Raw genomic sequence first — 21360 nt, 5'->3', positions numbered from 1 at the left:
TCGGATCGAGCAGAATATTCGAATGTCTGGAACATTGGTCGTACAACCGAACGCCTGTGATTCTGCTCGACGGCCGATGGTACCAAGTTAACATCGTCAAGAAGATGGTTGTCGATGTCAGTAACTTCCGGATACACCTTCTCATCGTGGCTACCGATTAGTCTAGAGCTGCACAAGATCACAGGTTCCCTTACATACCATTACATACATTACATCCCGTCCTTGCTCAGGCACCATCAAATCAGGAATTTGACCTTGCTGTTTGTTCCTCTCATGCAGCTTCCCGCTTGGTTGGCCTTAAAGTGACCTAAAGTGAGTGGTGTTTGTCCGCCTAATGCCGGTTTCTCGGCCTAAAAAAGCGATGGCTGGGTTAGTCCCACACGACTCCACACCACCATCTCGACCTATGTAAGGCCGCCTCCCTACATCATAAGTACCTTACCCATCCCATCTTCCACTTCGCCTCACCGTAATCGGCACAAGACCATGAAGGATATCAACAACGGCAGCATTCGTGTCATCTCCGGCCAACAGTACCGTTTGAACATCGATCACGGAGCCTTTGAACCCCTCGAAACCAGTCAAATGCGCTGCCCGACTTGCTCTCGGTACCTGTCCGCCTCCTCGAGCGCCTTTGAGGCCCCAGAATGCACCTTCTGCACCTCTAGTTACTCGGGACGACCACCTTTCGGTCCTGGTATTACAGTCCATACGGCTTCCGGCTCATATACTTCTCCTCCTCCGCCTCCTCCTCCACAGGCAGGGTATACAACCGTCCTGTATACTGCACCACCAGTAGCTGCCAAAGCGCTAGCTGCCAAAGCACCGACTGCCTCCGACATCAGCCCGGAAGATTACACCAACCCCTTTTTAGAGTTCATTACAGATAATCCGACTGTTTTCCACGTTGTGGAGGCATTTGGAACACGTTTGAAGGCAAATGGGTTCACCGAACTAAGCGAACGTGAAGATTGGAGCAAGAAAGTTAAAGCCGGTGGACGGTACTTCACGACCAGGAATGGCAGCAGTATGATGGCTTTCGTGATCGGCAAGGATTACGAAGCTGGGAACGGGTTTGCAATGTGTGCTGGCCACATTGATGCTTTAACCACGAGGTGTAGGTATCCTAAAATAGCTCGGTTGAACCGAACATCTGCTAATTCAGGGGGGGAATAGTAAAACCAGTTTCTACCAAACCAGGTAGGGACGGGTACGTCCAGCTCGGTGTTGCACCATACGCTGGTGCCTTGAACAATACATGGTGGGATAGAGATCTCGGTATCGGCGGTAGAGTTATCGTCAAGAACGCCGATTCCGGGAAGTCCACCAGTCAACTTGTAAAGCTTGATTGGCCTATCGCAAAGATCCCAACCCTGGCTCCTCACTTCGGTTCTCCTTCGCTCGGACCATTCAACAAAGAGACGCAAATGGTACCAATCATCGGCTTAGAAGGGGCTGCCAAAAAATTGACGAATGATGCGAGTAAGCTCGGGTCGAAAGAAGGACACGTTCTCGCTCCTAACGCCAACTCTTTTGCGTCTACCCAGCCACCAAGATTGGTAGAATTGATTGCAAGACGTCTTTCCATCAAAGACGCCAGCGACATTGTAGATTGGGAGCTCGAGTTGTTCGACAGCCAACCAGCAGCTCTCATCGGTCTGGACCAAGAGTTACTATCTGCTTGCCGAATTGACGATAAGATCTGCTCCTGGGCCGCTTTGGAAGGACTGATCTATGCCGCCGACTCCGTAGCTGAGGGTAGCACGGTCTCTTTAGCTGGATTCTTTGATGACGAGGAAATTGGCAGCAGGTTACGACAAGGTGCTGCAGGGAACTATATGCCCATTACCGTCGAACGGATTGTAGAGTGTTTCGGTAGCGCAGGGAAAAACACAATCGGCAGAACGTATGCCAATAGCTTCCTGCTCAGCGCAGACGTAACCCACGCCGTTAACCCTAATGTAAGTTCTCAAAATACATCAATTTCCCTAGAAAAAAGCGAACAGTTCTGATTTTCAAGTAGTTCGAATACGTGTATCTTGATAACCACAAGCCGCACCTTAATGTTGGCCTAGCCATTGCCGCAGATAGTAATGGACACATGACCACTGAGTATGTTCCATTCTTATAAATACAAAATTCCGAGGTTCCTACTAACTCAGAATTACAGTGCCGTTTCGACATCTATCCTAAAGTCCATCGCCGAGAAATCAGACTCGGTGTTACAAATGTTCCAAATTAGAAACGACTCGAGATCAGGAGGAACTGTCGGTCCCATGCTATCATCTGCCATGGGGGTTCGAGCTATCGATGCGGTAAGTAAATAAAATACAAATAGAAGCTCTTTCTACAGTTCAAGGGAATAGTAATCACTAACACCGTAACCAAAACCGTAGGGAATCGCACAATTATCTATGCATTCGATCCGCGCCACAGTTGGCAGTTTAGACCCCGGCCTCGGCGTCAAGATCTTCGCCGGCTTTTTCGAACACTACGAAGAAGTGGACTTGGAATTTTCTAGCACATGATGCCATTCATCCTAGGTTTTCCTACAGGTGAAATACGAGAAGTTGAAGACATGAACTTGCATTGGGAGGAGCACATAATTTGGGAGATACCCTCAACAATAGATGTAACATTTACCTTTGTTTTGTTTTTTTGCTTTCGCGTCAGCTTTTTAGCTACTTAGTCGTCCCTGTAATATTTACGCCAAACTATTATTTTTGGTTGCGGTTTTTTTTTAATTACCGTTGGTGACTGGTCTGTTGGTTTTCCATCGATCGCAAAGCATCGCGAAAGAATTGAAGTTTCGCATCGTCCTGAACACAACTTAATAGTGTGTTCTTGGGGGGATACAATGAGACCAGTTGGCCATAATATAAATGGAGGTTGTGCACGCGGCAAGTAAATCCCGTTCCCAGCTGCGCAGCAGCAATTAATTCCGGTTTAAACGTTTACGAGATCATTCCCGGCCAAACGCAGGCCGGCCACAAGTGTTTTCGCAGAACAATTTCACATCGATGTTGCATGTTGGGCCGGAAGATAGATGCAAAAGCGCTTATGTATCAAAGTTTCAACGTCAATGCAACGTTTCGATTTAAACTTCACGTAATTATAAATTACGCAAATTCAGTTGCCACAAACCGTCAACATACTCCAGGAGATATTATATTGATATCTCGGTTTAAGAAAATAAAATCAACTATACTACTCCGCCACACGCACGTAGTACTACCGATATTAGCTGCATCGGTATTCAAAATACACCCCATTCCAGTACAGTAGATCTAATAGAGTCTAGATGTTTCTGCTGGGTTCATCGGTTTCATAAACTCTGTACTGGTTGGTCTCGTAAACATAACAATACAACAATACAACCCGAAAGTCTTCGGCGTGAATAGGCGCCTAGATTCATGCAGTCTCGTAACCAGACTTGTGTGTTAAGAATGTTGCACTACCAATTTTAGATTCATGATCATAGCTAGATGCATATAATGTAATCGGGTACCGGGTGTAGGGGCCGGCTGTATTATATATATATACTCCGTACCTAAGTACTTATATACTTACTTATATATCTGAACGTTCGAACCTGTATACGTTTACCATCATTCCCCCAAGTTAACTCTGTATCGTTCTATATGATACCATTTGAAGCAAGGTCGATATTATTACATGCACAAACTACCTAAGTGCTCATGATCAAGACAAACAGAGATCTAGCTATAGCTAAGCACTTGAATACGTATACTGTACCTACTTATACTTGTACGTGTATTACTAGTATACTATACTGAAGACGATCGATACTTCATCACTCGACTACCGGCCAGAATGGGAACTCGGTCTGGATGCCGCCTATCAACTTTAGATATGATATTCTATTCTTCTTTACCTAGTGCTTATACGAACCGAATATTTCTCAACATATTCATCCTTTTCATTCTCTTAGATATAGGTGTGCCACAAGTCGCTTCAGTCGTAATTCCACCTAGGCCGAGCTCGAGTAGCGTAACCGGCTCATACTCGGAGATGACATCGACATTGACTACTACATCTTGTACTACACCTCTTTTTTATACCCCACCAGCTTTTCCTATCGATGTCATGGCAAATTTAAACCATACTACTCTACCGCTTAAAGACAACCTTACCGTTGCATCGGGCGATATCATACCCATGGTATCGAAGTTCGAAGACGAAGCTAGCTCTAGTGCTGGTACAAATACATCAAGCCCCTCTATCTCTGCCATGGAAAAATCAAATGTTACGACACGAAACGAATACTTAAAGCCGAGCTTTTTCTACCAGCAACCACTACGAATTGCTTGTCTAAGGGCCAAAGGCAAACCAGTGCTGCTTTTCGACAAGCAGATGAGATCGATTCAGGATGGCCAGCTCACCTATTCAAACTTTGGGACATCCGAAAGGATGTTCCGGCTTGGGGTTCAACCGTTCAAGATTCAACATGAAATGTTTATAAAGAGAACTAGGGGTCATCCAAATTGGGAAAGGCCAGACAAACATTTGAGAGATTACCTACAGAGGCGTCGGAGACTCGACTGTCTGGCTGACAACGGCTGCATCTGCGACCAGGATACAGGGAAGATCATACCGCCTCCGAATCCAGGACAAGACAGTCACTGTCGGGATCGTTTCATCGCAGCTGCTTGTGCCTTTATTCTCGGTAGGTGAAATACTACCCCGGCAAAGTTTGGTTGCCAGTCAGGACTAGATCAAATATATATACTTAGTATATATGGCCCAAGATAGTCTCGAGATCTCGTACAATAAGATATATTGAATTGAAGCTGACATATAAATCTGGCAGAGTAGGTTGCTACTGCAGCACGACATTACGCAAACCGGTTCTAACGGACATAGACTTCCCGGTCATTGCAGATGATTTCAAACATGCAATAAATGAGATACCAGCTTCGGTGCTTTTGTCGCCCGAAAACTCGGATTGGTTTTGGACCGTGCCCCCCGAAATAACGGATGGCGAGGAGGTAACAATAACACCAGGGGACCCGGTCCCACCACGAATCAACATCGCATCGGCAGGGGAGCCACCCCTTTGGTTGTACGGGCCCCCCATAAATCCTCCAGGATTGCGACCGTCCCTACCATTAGCTGACGATGAACCGGGTATTGACGCAGGTCCCTCATCTCAATCCGAGTTTCGAGTGGACCCCGGCTGGTTACCAGGTCCTTTTTCATACTATCCGTCTAAAAATTTTGAATATGATGATCGATATCAATATTAATAACACCCGCTGCTAGACTGGCGGGATGTTTCAAGGCAGTGTCGAAAAGATGGTCAGGTGAAGCAGGAAGCACAGCAGATACGGATGACTAGTAAATTGGAGATATTTGATTCATTGCTGTTATTCTTTACCTTTGTTTTAATTGTTTTCTCTGCTTTCTCTGCTTTCTCTCCTTCTCTCCTTCTCTCCTTCTTCTCTCCTTTTCTCTTTCTTTCTTCCTTCTTTCCTTTCTTTCTTCCTTCTTTTCTTCCCCTTCTCACTCACTTTCTAATGAAGATCAAGCCTGTATTACCTAATTCTGTGTTGAGAATGTTGCATTAGTTTAACAAAGTTTGAGAATATTACCCATAAGCTACTTACCTACTTAAGTATGCAGTATAGTATATGGATATACAAGTGATATTAGAATACCCTATTACTTACTAAGTAATAATATCGTCAAATTTTGAAGCAAGCTCTAACTTTGCTGGAGTACCATCTAATAGTTTATGGGTTTAAAGTTTTACATTGATCACGTGGCTTCGTTCTGGGATGTTTGACTGGCTCTAATTTCTTCGTGGTGACAATCAGTTTGACGCTAACATAACGATACAATGTGATATCGATATAAGGTACCAACCATAGAACTCAACCACTCCTCCACGCGCGATCCATGCGCATGCGGCTAGAATCCGGATCACGATGCGAGAGCCCGGCCTCCATCGTATACTGAAGTGTGTTCGTAAGAACTTCATCCACTACCGTCGTCGGCCGATTCACACTACCAGTCATCGTCTTTTCCGCATTGAAGCAAGCAATGTGAAGCCCACCTCGGAAGGGGACGGTGCGGGCAACCTGCCCCATAAATCCACGAAAATCCAAGCCAGCATTATCGAAAGGTCCCCAGACCGTCGGAAGTTGAGCAGGATACTTCTGAGCTTAGGCACTAAGTCTCAACCTTGGAGATGGGAGTTCTCTGAGAGAAACATACAATTGGCGTTGGAAGACCTTCAAGTGGAAGACCCTCCTGTTAGAATTTCCCGTTGGCCTCCCCGATCCCCTTCGTCAGAAAGCTCAGGCGGTTGAATAAAAATCCGGCTTGCTAAATGTTATGTTTGTTTCTCTACCGGTTCGATTAGTTCTGGCTCCGGCGGATGTGTCCAGAATGATGCGACAAGCTCTACGCTCTACATTCTACAACGTTTTCTCCAGGGAGACTAAGGGAGGTATCGAGGTTGTTCCATTCGCGCCCGCACCCCAGGGCAGTAAGGAACCAACTTTAGATCCAGGAAAAATTGCGAAACTCGGTGCAGTGTTACCGTAAGTTAGCTCCCCTCACCAAACGGCGTATACGCACCAGTTTAACTCATAGCTTATATTTTTCTAGGTTCACCGTCGAGGACCGCCAGCTGTTTATCTACGTCGGTGACCTACGAACTCCTATCGAGGACTCCCTCGTAGACCCTCTTTTACCTTACGGCCCACTCCTCCAAGGGGATGAGAGAGAGTTCTGGCCGGTTCATCGTGCTTTTCTGATCGATAAGGATCCCACCAGAACAAAACATGACCTAGTCCTCCTTGCTAAGAAAGCAAAGCTGCCAATTGAAATTATTCACGATATACCTTTTAAAAAGTTACAAGAAGAATCTTTGGGGAGTGGCGAGGCTGAAGAGCATCGAATCAGTACCGAGGGTGCATTTCTTGCCCTAAAACACCTGGGAACAGCTATGGATCCTTCGGCTTATAAAGCTGCCACCCTTTCTGATGAATGGAGGCAGTCGAGGATTACGGATGTAATAAGTTTACTTCTAAATGCTGTTGGGAGAAGGGATCAATGCTCCGATCAAATACCCCTTCACGTTCGAGATTCCTTAGCCGGGCTTCTGTCAACGGACATACTGGAGCGCTGCAGAGTAGTTGACTTCGATACGTATTTTGGGGAGCTTGAAACGACAAAGAAAGAATGGATCGATGAAGAGGTTAAGAGTGCTGTTTTGGAAATCCTAAACGATATTGGCAGCTTAACCGTCCAAACCGGTCGTCCAAACCCATTCACAGTGCACCCCCAAACCCGAAAGATACGCAATTCCGTTGAGAGCGGTATTCTATCCACTTCAGAAATTAGATTCCAGGAACTATATTATCTGTTTAACAAGTGTCAATCATCCGAGTCTTCCGGTAATAGTTCCTTGAGTCCAGAATACCAGTTCTTCCCCAAGTTTAGGTCACAGATCTTACAACTTGGAGAATCACTAAGCTCACATGTAAGAAATCATCGATGGGACTTCTTTTCTTCGTGCGGCTGGGGGGCAGCAGCTACGGGGCTCTTGGTAAATTACAGCATCGATCCAACTATTGCGCTATCTATTTTCGCGCTCATCGTGGCGGTTTCTTTGAAGAGATTCAGATCCGAGACTAGAGAATTATGGTATTCTTATGAAAAGCAATCGGCAGTTATGGCTCGCAAACTTTTAGATGATTTGCATACCTTTTTCATGCGGTATACAATCCCCGATCGCGAGACGGATCTCAAACGATACGAAATGGATATGGAGGAGATACTTCTGATACGCAAAGAAGTTTCAGAGGCAAGAGAACTGTTGCTAAAGCTAGCCCCGTCCCTTCGATCCCAGTTCCCAGAATGGCAGAGTCCTTCGCCTTCGCCTGAGGAAACCCGGAGCTTAGAAGAAACTGGGAGCTGAGCTCTGGTGGTACATGGGCTGCGTATATAACCCAATCGTCAATAGTGTACAAAGAACTTGAAATGAGATAATACATTGGTTGCTATACCATGAATAACTTGCCCCCAAGACACCGTGCTAAAGACAGCAGAAGAAGGCAAAAAAAGCATATTCTATTATACATCTCGCCATCATCATAGTCCAAAAACCGCATGTACCCACCAATTCTATAAAAATTGCCCTAGGTTCCAGAAATTATTTTTCCTCCAGCAGACACTATAATCCTACGGTTTTTCTGGCACACCGCCGTACGATATTTTCATACTGTGCTCTATCCTCTCGAAACATTTTGCTCGCGTCGACGTTGGCACCGCTTTCGTCGTTCGGTTCTGCCAACATGCTCATCACGCTCAACAGGACCTTTTCTACCGACTGTATGGGCGACCACCGCTCACTAGCGGACTCGTACATATTCGGATCATCGCCTGGAGGGTGTAAGATGGATATGCAGACCGTGCCGTCCGGGTAAACGTTCGGGTGGAGGATCTCGCAGGTGAATTTTAGTTCCGGTGGAGATAGAGGGTAGTCCTAAAGCACAAAAATGTTAGCTATGCCGCCCAAAGGGGAGAAGTCATAGATATTTATAGACGCTGCTAGTGAGTTTTCTGTGAAAAGAGGTCTCATACATCCGGAAACTTGAGGGTGGCACTGAACATTCCACCTTCGAAGGGAGTGTCGGGTGGGCCGGCGATCAAGCACTCCCAGAGCATGAAATTGTCTTCCGAGACGGGACCAGCATAGATGCCTTCGGTTTCATTGTTAATGAGTTCCCGATACTCGGAGAGAAGCCGGCGCACTGCTTTTGCTGCCATGGTCGCGCGATTAGAAGGTGGAAGTTGAGGGAGAGTTCGAGGACAACGGTGTTTTGGCGTGGTGTTGCTGACCTACCAACATTTGCCAGGGTAGCTTAAGGCTTGGAACTTTCAACATCCCACCAGCCTCGGCACATCCCACATCTGACCACCAACAGCTGCGATATAAACACACTACAACTTCATACCGAAGAACTTCTAGCCCTGTCTCGTTTAGGTATCTCGAAGGATATATCGAACTACATCAATTCATAGCTAAGATCGGTTAGATCTTATGTACAACGCTAGTATAGCTAGACTCAAAACATGCCAGGCACCCCGCCAACATCAGCCACTTTCAAATCCCACACTGTCATCCCACCGAAAACAGACTCGCCAGCCAATGTCCTCCTTCTACTCCACTCCATTGGCGATGGACCAGAGAATTTTGCAAATCTCGCGCGAAATCTAAATCTCCCAGAAACTACTTGCATCTCACTATGCGCGCCGAACAACTTACCATTCGGTTTACCAGGTTATCAATGGGGCGAAGATGTCGTATTCCAGGGCCAAGATCTAAGTCTTGACGTAAAATTCGCAAAAGCTGGGTTTAAAACTTTAAAAACAGTTGTCGAGAAGTTGATAGCTGATGGATGGAAACCGAGAGAGATATTCTTCTTCGGATGGGGACAAGGAGCTATCTGTGTTTTTGACTACCTTTGCCGCGAGGGGACCGAGTGGACCGGCATGACGAGTGAATTTGGGGGAGTCGTCAGCATTGGTGGCATTATCGGATCCGAAGTGAAGACTGTGGTGACAGATGTTGCGAAGAAGAGTAATACACCGGTTGTAGTCTGCGGTGGGAGAAACGGACTACTCACAGCAAGGGCAGCGGATCGGGTGAAGAGCTTCTTCAAGGATGTCCAAGTCGTGAAATGGGATCGTGAGGGTGACGGTATGATGAATGACGCGAAGGAAGCGCTCCCTGTAATGCAGTAAGTTGATTTGGTATTTGCCCGCCTAACATTATCTTGAAACTAATACACTATAGGTTCTTTTCGAGAAGACTATTGAGCAGGAAGGGAGTTCCAGAAGGCTTCTCTGAACTTGAGGCTTGATGTCTACATGTCTGGGATGCCCCGTCCTCGTTCCGCCTTGCGTTCAGGGTGTATGCATGCTCTCGCCGAACGATCCCTTTTAAAACCAAAATTGATCCTACGGATCATGATTTCAGAATCCAGGACTACTCAGAGTAATTCCATGGTTCGAACCTTCCTAGAATCATAATATGCAGCTCGTATCTGTGGATTCAGGCTATAAGTTTTCTTCTTTTGAATCGAGCGTTTCAGCGATATATCTTTCTCAAAACTACTTACACCTCCACAAAATTTCAATCAATCCTCGGCTCCACGATTTATAATGCCTTATAAAACAAATTCGCCAATTAATTTAGCCATAGTCATCTCGGGACTGGCGGAGCGACAATCCGCCCTAAACCCCATAATGGCGTCTCGGATGGCGGGGATCTATTCGAAGCAGGTACCCTTCAATCGCGGAGACACTCCTCCGAATTTGCTCATCCACGAAATTTAACCTCTTAAAGTTTACAAGTCCACAGCCTATAAGGGATGAACCTCGCATGCATACGGAAACAATGTTACAATTATGCAATGGGTATGGTTTCCAGAAGACTCGTCCCCACTTGGCCAGCAGCCCGTGGAGGGAAACTCGTATTCGGAACCATGTGAACTTCTGCATTGCGACATCGAAGCCATAGTTCACAATACGGAACCATGCAAACCAGTTGCCCCACGTGTTTTACTATACGCACCATTCTCGACTGTCGCGAGTATATCGGATGGATAAAAGTTGTGGTTGTCGGGAATCTGCACCGTCGGATAATCTGGCCCCCCAGTCGTCTACAAGGGTCCCAGACCCGGGTTCTGTACCTGACTATCAGCTTGGCAATATCACGTAGTTCAGGAACAATTAATCCCGATCTCGATACATGACTAGTAGTCGTCCAAAAGTAGACTATATATTTCGAAGCCATGCCATTGCCATCTTTTCCACTTTCTAACGTGCCTGGATTGTGTGCGTCGACGGGTTACTTTGTGGTATTTTTGTTAGAGCAACACGAATATTTTCCAAAATGAAGAAGACAGCCGCGGTGGGCATTGTCCTAGCCGCTCTCTCCGGCGTTCGTGCTGCTGCCCCAGTAAATTATACCCAGCATTACACATGGAAAAACGTTAGAACTGGTGCTAGCGGTGGTATGTACTTGAATCCAACGTAATTGGGATTGTCGATATAATATAGGGTGTGATTCCTAACATATTGTATTGCGTTGCATTAGGTTTCGTTACTGGTATCGTCTTCAGCCCGAAGCAAAAGGGAGTTGCCTACGCCAGAACCGACATTGGCGGTCTCTACCGTCTCAATTCGGATGATTCATGGGCTCCTCTCCAAGACTATGTCAACAATACCCTCTGGAATGAACATGGTGTTGACGCAGTCGCTCTCGACCCTAATGATGCATCTAGAGTCTACATTGCCGCTGGTATCTACACTAACTCGTGGGATCCATACAATGGCAAAATCATGTCGTCCACGGATTACGGCAAGACATGGAGCAGGGCAAATTTCCCTTTCAAGTTTGGCGGTAATATGGCTGGCAGACAAATGGGTGAGAGGCTAGCTGTTGACCCTAACAAGGGTAGTATCTTGTACTTCGGTGCGAGAAGTGGAAATGGATTGTGGAAGAGTTCCGATTATGGAAAGACATGGGCAAAGGTCACAAGCTATACCGCTGTTGGTGGGTCACCTATAATCTTTTATATCTATACTAAGCATGCAAAGGGTTGTACGTTAACGGCTTTTGGATTTAGGAACACACATTGTGGACCCTGGTGATAGCGGTCAGAATGGCGATATCATCGGTCTTACTTTCATTGCTTTTGATAGCACTAGCAGTGCTGCTGGAACTGCTTCAAAGCGAATCTTTGTCGGAACTGCCGATTCTTCCGCCACCGTTTATATGTCCGAAGACTCCGGCGCCACTTGTAAGTACCTGGGCACTGATTTTGGGAGGAGATGTGCATAGCTAAAATAATCAATAGGGTCCGCAATCTCTGGTCAACCAACTGGTTTCCTTTCCCACACCGGAAAATACTCGCCAACGGAGAAGGCCTTGTACGTTAGCTATGTTGACAACGCTAATACATACGGAGGTGGTGACGGTTATGTCTACAAGTACTACGTAGAATCGAAGACCTGGGTCAAGATTCTCGACGACAATGGTACCGGTTTTGGATTTGGTGGTCTGACTCTGGATCCCCAGAAGAACGGAACTGTTATGGTGACTACATACCATCAATGGTGGCCTGATGGGAACATCTATAGGTCTTTGGATGGTGGAGCAACATGGACAACTATCTGGGACTTCGACTGGAGCGGTGTTCAACCACCAGTCAAGAGAAGATATGACTGGGATATTAGCCAAGCAACCTGGCTTCCAGAAATTACCGGCGATAAGACTACCGGGGTAAGAATCTCCACCAACGGATATATACTCAAAGTCCTCGTCTTCTAACATATAAGTATTTTAGTGGATGATGGGAAGCATTGCAATCAATCCCTTCGATTCTGATCACTTCCTCTACGGTACTGGTGCTACTATCTTCGGCTCCCACAAGCTCACCAACTGGGATAAGAATGAAAAGTTCACTTTGTCTTCTCTGTCCTACGGAATGGAAGAAACCGCAGTATTAGGCCTCACCTCACCTCCACAGGGTCCACATCTTCTGTCTGTCGTTGGCGACGTTGGCGGCTGGAGACACGATAATCTTGATGTTGCTCCTAGTAAAGCTTTCCTAACACCATCTTGGGGCACTACACGCTCCATTGACCATGCTGGCTCCAGACCAAACATTGTTGTTCGTTCCGGAGATGGCGAAGGAGGTCTCGCTCTTTCCAACGATACCGGTGCTACATGGCACATTCACGCCAGCGCCGGATCATGGAACGGAGGCCGTGCCCAGCTCTCTTCCAACGGTGATTTCGTTGTCTGGGCCGTCAACAACGGTCTTTATGTCTCTGCCAATGAATATCCATTCGAGAAGGTCCCAAATATCCCATCTGGCAGTTATACCACCGCTAATGACCGAAACCACAACGGTCTCTTCTATGCTGCTGAGAATAGCAACTTCTATGTCTCGACCAATGCGGGTACCACCTACACCAAGAAGACCTCTTCGATCGGCTACATCAGAGAGATTGGTGTTAACCCATTCAGAGCCGGTGATGTCTGGATCGCTACCGATACCGGTATCTGGCATAGTATCGACTCTGGTAACACCATTAGCAGGGTTGGACCCGCTACTGATGCTTATCATGTTCAATTGGGCAAGTCTGCAACAAGCAATGGATACCCCGCCATTTTTGCCGCAGCCACTATCCAAGGTTGGGCTGGCCATTACCGAAGCGACGAGTAAGTACCATACCATTATTAACTCTTCTAATATCAAGAACGAAATTTTATTTCTGGTAATACTAACAATTTTCAGTGGCGGCTATACCTGGACACTCATCTCAGACGACTCGAACGGCTTCGGTACACCGGGAAATAACATCTACGCAGCAGATCCCCGAACATACGGCCGTATTTACATCGGAACTAACGGCCGCGGTACCTTCTATGGAGACGCATCCGCAACTTCTCCCGTCCCTACTGCCGCAGATGCTTATGGACAGTGTGGCGGCCAAGGATTTAACGGTCCAAAGGCTTGCCCTCACGGATACACCTGCAAAGTATCGAATGCTTGTAAGTGTAACCCTACTACAACGGTTGCTTAGATGCATTTACTAACGGATTGATCTTGAAAATCTCTAGATTACTCGCAATGTTTGTAAGATATAGATGGATATTATGGCTTCCGCTAGTTATAGAACTATAGCCCTTGAGCGTGTTGATACTCTGGACACAGGAGAACTTAAGCTCTTAATTCCTTGACCTTAATTTCATTCTACATATATAGTTGTCAATAAGACCCCTTGTATATAAATTCAATTTACAAATAATGCAGTTCTCAACCTATACTATTCGCCCCTTGTACCAAGAAAAAAGAAGACATAATAGATAAATAAAATTCCGATGTATGGTGAGTTTATTATTATCTAGATGCAACGCTATTGTGACTGGACTCTATTCCTATTACATCAGGGATTAATTGTCATATTCTCTTAAGAAATTTATAAAGCGCAAAATCATGTGTGAGTACTAGCTATGCGTAGCGCAATTTATAAATACCACTGGCAAAATTTTGAATAGCACACGTACATAAGCTTATTTCAAGACCATTAGATAACTGATAGTTAATCGTCCAGTGTATAAAGTCTAAAATATCGCTACTATGATACATTAAACCCCCAATCAAACCCACAATTATATAGCGTATGATTCTGTCGAAAGAGACTAATCTCATAGCTCTTTCGCTTCCGTTATTCCACTTTCAAAATTATTTACAATGCAGCACCTGCAGGAGTGCATGGAATACCAACATCTCCAACGATGTTTTGGCAGACAGCCAATGGTGGGCTTCCCTTCGGTGATGTTGTTTCAATATCCTCGAGGTGGATCTTCTCGCATACAGCGCCTAAAATTCTTTGTTAATAAAAGCCTCCGGTTTTTCAGATAAATATGGTTAATCATACCTGGAGAGCACTTAAGATCAACAACAACTTTGCCCTTCTTTCCAGAGCTAGAACCAGTGAAGTTGATGAAGTTGATGTTAGAGATATCAACGCGGGATGGGTAGCCAGCGCATTCGGTAGCATTTATGTTGAAGTAGCACTGATCAAGAACAATTGGCTGGTCGGTATTGTAGTTGTAGAAGTTCTTGAAGGTGACATTTCGGATGTAACCGTATCCTGCTGATCGACCGGCCCAAGCTTTGAGTCTAAATTTTTCACATTCAATATTAGCAATTATCCCTTCATTGATAAGTCAAATATCAGTATCATACCTAGCACCGCATTGTGCGTTCAACATGATAATATCCTCAACATGGACGTTCTCAATGTAATCCTTGACGCCAGGATATTGACCAATAGATCCCATGGAAATGCCGTGAGTACCATTGCACCAAAGATTCTTAACAAAGATATTGGAGGTATTTGGCTTTGGTGAGAAGCAATCGTCACCAATGTTAACATAGGAGTTTGTGAAAGAAATGCCGTCGAGGTTAAGCGAGTCGAAGCCGTCAGTGTTCTTGGGGAGGTTCTTATTCTTGGACTGGTTGTCAATGATGACGTTGTCATACTCGACGTTCTTAGAGGTGACGACAAAGTTGGTCCAGCATGGAGAATTCCTGAATTCGATACCCTCGATGCGGAGGTTGGTAGCGTTTTCGGCGTAGAATAGAATTGGGCGGTAATAAGTGTTCGAGGGATCCTAAGAATTAGAAGCTGTTAGTTTCGTGTTGTAGACGTTAAAATGCAACAATTGATATCAGAATTGATACGTACCAAAATCTCGAGGCCTGCGAAACCGTCGTACCATGCTTGGCCGTTACCATTCAGGATACCATTTCCGTAGATAAGAATGTCCTTTCCTCCCCACTTCCAGAACGTAATTGACTTTTGGAATGGATGGTAGAAATAGTTGTTTTGCCAATAGGTGATATTATTGGTGAACAAAATCTCACCAAGAAGCTCAACATGGACATTGTTCAAAAATGTCAGATCGAGCTTCTTGCCAATCACATAGGTAGTTTCTCTCTCGAGAACGAGGGTACCACCATTGTTGGCATCCTTCAGACCCTGCAGGAATTCAGCAGAGACATCATCCGTCTCGTTTTGAGAAGCACGGATGTAGACCTTCTTCCTGTGAGAGAAATGTGGCCTAGTATATTTGACCCAATGCTTGTCCTTTCCACGATTCACAATTAGAGAGTTGGGGAATTTCTCTAGGTATTCCTTGGTCTTGGTGGTCCTCTTTTCTAGCTCAAAGGAGTCGTCAAGAGCATCGAGCTCGGAGTACTCTGGGAGAGCAACTGCGAGAGCAGTGGTGATAACACCAGCAAGAGCTGCAAATCGAGCAAACTTCATCTTTGCGTCTCAGGGAGGAGTAGGACGATGTCGTCTAGAATCAGGAGCGTACTGGGCTGGTCTCTGAATTGGAGGAAACCTTTGACGTTTCAGGGAGTTCACAGCATATTTATATCATTACGGGCTAGAGGAACTGATCATTAAGATAGAGAAGCTAGCTAAAGCCCATCCAGGTAAATGTGAGCGCGCGCGATTGAAAGATTCTCCACATATCGCTATGGATAGGTGAACTTTGCGGGGCACGGTTGCTATTTTCTCCGTAATATCGCTATCCGAGACCATTTCGAATTTCTTTCATCATTGGTTCCACCGTTCCAGTGGTACTTCCAAGATATCGTAGATCCAAGGTTCGCACCAGTTCTACCTGCGCCCGACAAGTTGGCAAGGGTATATTCAAGCGGTAGTAATCTGGAAGTTGAAGAGCTGCATTTTGAGAAGCGTTGGCCTGTTCGAATCCCGGGGTGCATTTCGGATAAAGATCCCTGCATCTATCGATACCCCCTCAAGAATTCCTAAGAATGCAGAAGAAATCTTGTTCATGACAAGCACTTCCTGGCAAAGCCCTGGCTTGTCATGGCGTCTTTCATTGGTGGAAATCAGAGCTACCGTTACGGTCTGTCCCGAGGGCACAAGATCCTGGGGTAAGGTGTTCTTGGCAATATCTGCAAGGAAAGCTATGACCTCGGGGGAACAAAATTCCATCCAAAACGAACTGGCTTCATGCAGTTGGAGTTGTGGAGATCTCTCGCTTTACTGCCTAGGCCACAGGCGAACTTGCCGGTCAATTAGATCACGGTATGATCCCCATGGGCTATGATCCACTTATGATTTGAATCGATTCATTCAATTCTAATTATGAAAGTGGTGGATGTACGCCTCGGGGAACTACCACCAAAGCCAATGATAAAGATTCTCCGAAAACCCCACTGGGGTTTCCTGTATGGAGAAGCGGTCCGATGTGGCTGGTCTAGTTTAGCGTTGGTTATAACCTTATCTCATGCTCTCCACCATCTTGCGTCAGTCTCGTACCAGTTGCACAAATTCAAAACAAACCTCGTCCTTCTTTCCGCAATATAATAGAGAAATCGAGTCTCTCAAAGTTACCGGACAAGAGTTTAATCAAGTTCCCTTAGGTATAAAATTAAACCGCTTGCGAACAGCCCATAACTCGCCGTAAGAATAGATATATATGTTAGATGTCAGTTATTAAAATTACTGAGCGCCCATCCTGTTGGAATCCGAGAGGCGATGCGTTGTATCTGTAGGTTTCCATGTCCATGAAGCCGAGAAATCCAAGAAAATGCGAAGAGAAGTCAAGATTTCGCCGCGGCCGGAGTTCGGCAGCAAAGAAGCCCAGAGATGGCTGTCGAATATCCGTCTTGGTCAATTCTTGGATAGTTCTTGGAAATACATTCAACGCAACGCGTACGGTCATCACGATACAACTGCAGCTGGAAGGGGTCCGTATGTGCATCTGACGAGAGGAGTAAGTCCGAAGCTAGCAAGGGTGTGTAAACTTGGTTGTCGAGCTAGAATGCCATAGATCTTCCGTCTTGGTCCAGGCTTTCATGCTTCGACAGTTAGCCCAACAGTTATTACACATGCATAGCAATAAACTTGGAGATGTTTTTCCGTCGGTAAGCTGCCGCTAGCTATTGGACAGGACAGTAGAGACAGCTTCGAAGTGCTCTAGCCAAGAGGGCTTTTACAAGGCCTCTGATATTATGGTTGACAAATGCAAAATTTATCTTTAATTTCGTAGTCCTCGCCCTATGGTTGGCGCACATACAGCGGGTCTCAAATATTATATCTGTCCAAGGCCTCCTAGCAAATATATTAGCGTATCCTAGTATACAAAACTGAATTCAATATCTGGGCCCGGTCTTAGATCCATAGAAAGAAACTAATATCTCTGGATCTCCCCTCTAAACTGAGCTCTAATATACTATAGACCGAAAGACTCACCGCTGTATTACAGCCGTAGTGTACAGACGCCCATGCTCACAACTAACGCTAGGAACTAGGATTGCTCTTATACCTTTAGCTAGTATGTATTCAATGTTCAATCGCGAGCCTCGACATGCATTCCTAGTAACATTGCCCGCTTTGCGTCAACTAGTTTCCGGTTCCTGGGACTCGTCTCTGAGGACCCAACCCATGAACTTGTGTGTACCACGTTCAAGATTTTGGCCAGGATCCGGGGTCCTTAGGGATACATTGGCAAGGAAGCCATTTGTATACAGTCCTTTATGTTTAACTCGGATTTAAGTTTCCAGATGGAATAATGATCAATATGATATACCCCTAACAAACGTACTCTCGCGATAGCACGGAAAAACAGATAACCAGCCAGTATTATTGACAAACTTAGAAATGAAAAAAGAAGAGAGGAGAATGCAGGAAAGTCTGTGAGACAAAGGCGAAACAAAGACTAGTTCAACCGCAAATGAGATTGAGATGGACACACTAGTAATAGTGGCCATCGAACGAGGAGACAAAATCGTCGGCACAAAAAAGATGCAAGGTACACTTAAAGGTAAAAGTTGAAGCAAAGAAATGCATACAGGTCCGGAAATAATTCGATGTTTTTTAAGCTAAAAAAAAAAATGAAAATTTGAAAGAAACGGCCTATAAATGAATGGAAGAGCAAAAAAGATAAGGAAGTTCGGAATCTGGAAGAACTCATGGATTGTATATCACAGTACCGAACCCAGCCGCATCTTTCGCATGCATCCACCGTATATATGCCTGTAGTTCCTTATCAAGCACCTCGCGATCCGGAGAGATCTTCCGCCACTCCTCATCCCCAGGGTTAAAGTCGCTCGGATAGGCAGCCACAGGTAAGGCAAGCGTGTCGTCATAAACCGTTTTACGTTTTTGAGGCTTTCCCACTGTGGTGCCATCAATGAAGCCCCCTTCACCAGGTTTCATGCAGAATATTCGCCAGCTGTCGATAACATAGGTGCCACACCCGTAGACGTCTCCGATGATGCAGCCCCACTTTCGGTTGAGACCTGTTGGATCTTGTGGTTTGTAATCCGCTCGAACTTTCCAAGACTGGGGACCACGAGGCTTTTTGTAGGGATCTAGCAGATGAAAATGGTGTGCCATCATCCATACAGTCTTTGCCCTAACAGTATGTAAACCGAGGGGGTTAAACAATTCTTTTACTTGATCCATGGAACTGGCAAGAAGATCTTGTGGGGTGGGCCAGCGCCTAAGAAACTCTCGAAAAACAGGTATGGCTGAAGAACCCTTAGTCTTTTGGAGAAAAACAGTTGCGATTAAAAGATAGTACTACCCAAAATAAAGGAAATGTTAGACCATTTTTTGGCCATATATATAAGTATGTAGGGGTCCTCTCAGCGAGAAATTTGGGGTGATCAAGAGGCGGTACCCACAGGATTGTGGCAGACCTCTTCTTGGATTAGCCCAAAGCTAACCGCGTCGACAGGTGGTGGAACGATGACTGAGGTGCCCGCTGGAGCTCGTTTGGAAGGTGAGCTCGATCCAAGGTTCAAAACACTTTCGGAAACTGTCTCTAGCGCTGTGCTTGGGATATCCTGCTTGGCTGGAGATTTCCTCTGTTTGGTCGTTGATTTAGGTTCTTCAACAGCAGCTGTGCTTTCAGCATCAACGGCTTCTGGGTCTGCTTTCCTGGCTTTCTTGGGCTTTGGAGTTTCCGAATCGTCTGATTTCCGTTTTCGAGATTTAGTTGGCTGGGCAGAATCGGCACTTGTATTCCCACTGGCCTCAGGGCTGGACGAAGATTGTTGGTCTCTTGGAGTTGCACCTTCAGATGAAGCGTCTGTCCCTGCGTCTTTGTCTTCTTCTTCTTCCTGAGATTTCTTCTTGTGTTTATGCTTCTTTTTCGTTTCCCCCTCACGCTCCTTTTTACTCTTCTTTTCTTCCTTTCTACGCCTTCGCTCCTCCCTACGCTGTTTTTTCAGTTCCCTTTCGACCTTTCTTTCCTCCTTAGTGCGCTTTTTCTCCTCTTTGGGCTCACTTGCAGCCGCGGTGGATGATTCTGCGACGCTCTGTTTTTTCTTCGAGGCACCAGAAGCTTTTCCTGATGACTTTTGATTTTCGCCTTTCCAGTTTCCGTAAAGCTTGATATTTTCGATAACGGATGTAACAGATGGGTCTGTAGGCAACCGGGTTCGTCGCATGCAAAATTTGGCGTACTCTTCCCAGTCAAAATTCTCTCCGTACTTCAGGATTAGATCTGGCTCGCTACCAGTGGCAGTAGAAGCATTTGATTTGCGAGTGGAACTTTTGGTAGGGTTCTCAGATGATGTCGGCTCCGTCGTCTTTGCTGGAGTCTTTGCTGGAGTCTTTGCCGTTGTTGATGGCGTTTTAGCTGCAGCTTTAGCTAAAACCTTAGCTGGAGTCTTGGCCGGGGTCTTTGATGATGGTTTTGAGGCGTCCTTTGGAGACTTTTCAGAGTTCTCCTTTGGTGGTTTCTTCGATGAAGCGGTCTTAGGGGTTTTTAAAGATTTATCACTTTTCGACTTTTGAGGCGTTTCTTCATTTGTGGTCGCCATCTCGTCTTGTTTCCGTGCACGAGGGGTAGTTGTAGAAGCGCTACGTGTTACTCTTCTACTCAGTAGTAATGGTGGTACCTTTATTGGACTGCGAAATGTCCTGGGCCTAAGGCGCCGAGTAGATGTTTGCGGTGTCGACTCCGCGAAATAGGGACTAGTCTCCATGGAAGAATCTTCCGATGGGAGAACCGCTTTCGGTTCTGAAGGTTCATCCAATGCATCCTCGACATTTGAAGCTTCCTCGACGACTTCGGAAGGGATATCAGATTCCTCTTGTGTGCCTGGAACTACAGGTTCCTCGACGAGCTTTTGGATACGGCTTGATGCCCGCCTTCCTCTTCCAGTCGACCCCTCCATGGCCTGTTCAGTTAAATCCATCCCTCTCTTGAAGAATCTTGCAAAAACTAGATATGTCGAATATAAACTGGCTTGCTTGAATGGGTTCTGGTAAAGCCGCCAATTAAAAACTGATCCCTTCGGAGAAGAAAAAAAAAAAAAGAAAACTGTCCGGAATAATGTGGGGACTCACAAACCCTCGAAATAAATGTCAAATGCGAACGAGTGATTGGAAGTTAACCGCGATATCAGGGGGGATAGTACTCGAAAGGTCGCTGATAAATAGTGAAGGAAAGAGAAGGGGACAAGAGAAGGAATGTTATCATGATCCCCTTCTTCGTGTATCCTCGCGTTGATGAAATCAAATCAAGATTGGACGCGTCGTTGGTGGCCCGAATCCTGTGTTACGGGGTTCGGCAACATCTTGGCTTGGACCTTGCCTGTTTGGGCGAGTTTTCGAAATACCACAAGAACAACGCTGGGCTTCTCCTGGAATGGTGTCATTATCGTCCAAAAATTGATGGATGTATTGATGCGTGCGCTAGGTCTAAGGGCTAAAAAGAACGCTAATATGCGGAGAGTCGGTACAGGGTAT

The 21360-nt window shown here is 45.8% G+C and overlaps 8 protein-coding genes across 8 annotated transcripts; 5 read left to right on the top strand and 3 right to left on the bottom strand.

The window, feature by feature from the left end:
- Positions 1-486: 486 nt before the first annotated feature.
- On the top strand, positions 487-2528 carry AOL_s00054g238 (uncharacterized protein; the record flags this gene model as incomplete). The annotated part of the gene is made up of 5 exons (XM_011121554.1): positions 487-1117; positions 1177-1961; positions 2024-2112; positions 2171-2315; positions 2397-2528. 5 exons carry the CDS (start codon positions 487-489, stop codon positions 2526-2528), a joined length of 1782 nt encoding a protein of 593 aa, XP_011119856.1.
- A 1579-nt stretch (positions 2529-4107) lies between these two features.
- On the top strand, positions 4108-4695 carry AOL_s00054g237 (uncharacterized protein; the record flags this gene model as incomplete). Its single annotated transcript, XM_011121553.1, has 1 exon — positions 4108-4695. One exon carries the CDS (start codon positions 4108-4110, stop codon positions 4693-4695), a length of 588 nt encoding a protein of 195 aa, XP_011119855.1.
- Positions 4696-6411: 1716 nt separating this feature from the next.
- On the top strand, positions 6412-7948 carry AOL_s00054g236 (uncharacterized protein; the record flags this gene model as incomplete). The annotated part of the gene is made up of 2 exons (XM_011121552.1): positions 6412-6566; positions 6634-7948. The coding sequence occupies 2 exons, from the start codon at positions 6412-6414 to the stop codon at positions 7946-7948; spliced, it is 1470 nt and encodes a 489-aa protein (XP_011119854.1).
- Positions 7949-8203: 255 nt separating this feature from the next.
- Positions 8204-8799, bottom strand: AOL_s00054g235 (uncharacterized protein; the record flags this gene model as incomplete). The annotated part of the gene is made up of 2 exons (XM_011121551.1): positions 8204-8515; positions 8614-8799. The coding sequence occupies 2 exons, from the start codon at positions 8797-8799 to the stop codon at positions 8204-8206; spliced, it is 498 nt and encodes a 165-aa protein (XP_011119853.1).
- Positions 8800-9105: 306 nt separating this feature from the next.
- AOL_s00054g234 (uncharacterized protein) lies at positions 9106-9896 on the top strand (the record flags this gene model as incomplete). The annotated part of the gene is made up of 2 exons (XM_011121550.1): positions 9106-9773; positions 9830-9896. The coding sequence occupies 2 exons, from the start codon at positions 9106-9108 to the stop codon at positions 9894-9896; spliced, it is 735 nt and encodes a 244-aa protein (XP_011119852.1).
- Positions 9897-10930: 1034 nt separating this feature from the next.
- AOL_s00054g233 (uncharacterized protein) lies at positions 10931-13689 on the top strand (the record flags this gene model as incomplete). The annotated part of the gene is made up of 7 exons (XM_011121549.1): positions 10931-11051; positions 11135-11593; positions 11667-11840; positions 11898-12322; positions 12387-13267; positions 13344-13600; positions 13670-13689. The coding sequence occupies 7 exons, from the start codon at positions 10931-10933 to the stop codon at positions 13687-13689; spliced, it is 2337 nt and encodes a 778-aa protein (XP_011119851.1).
- A 609-nt stretch (positions 13690-14298) lies between these two features.
- AOL_s00054g232 (uncharacterized protein) lies at positions 14299-15885 on the bottom strand (the record flags this gene model as incomplete). Its single annotated transcript, XM_011121548.1, has 4 exons — positions 14299-14432; positions 14491-14735; positions 14802-15229; positions 15304-15885. The coding sequence occupies 4 exons, from the start codon at positions 15883-15885 to the stop codon at positions 14299-14301; spliced, it is 1389 nt and encodes a 462-aa protein (XP_011119850.1).
- Positions 15886-18567: 2682 nt separating this feature from the next.
- AOL_s00054g231 (uncharacterized protein) lies at positions 18568-20786 on the bottom strand (the record flags this gene model as incomplete). Its single annotated transcript, XM_011121547.1, has 2 exons — positions 18568-19182; positions 19287-20786. 2 exons carry the CDS (start codon positions 20784-20786, stop codon positions 18568-18570), a joined length of 2115 nt encoding a protein of 704 aa, XP_011119849.1.
- Between the last annotated feature and the right edge of the window lie 574 nt (positions 20787-21360).

The sequence above is a fragment of the Orbilia oligospora genome (genome assembly GCF_000225545.1).
Source record: "Orbilia oligospora ATCC 24927 unplaced genomic scaffold scaffold00054, whole genome shotgun sequence".
NCBI classification, from domain to species: Eukaryota; Fungi; Ascomycota; class Orbiliomycetes; order Orbiliales; family Orbiliaceae; genus Orbilia; species Orbilia oligospora.
Note: the sequence above shows the minus strand (reverse complement) of the source record. Positions and strands in the feature narration are given on the sequence as shown.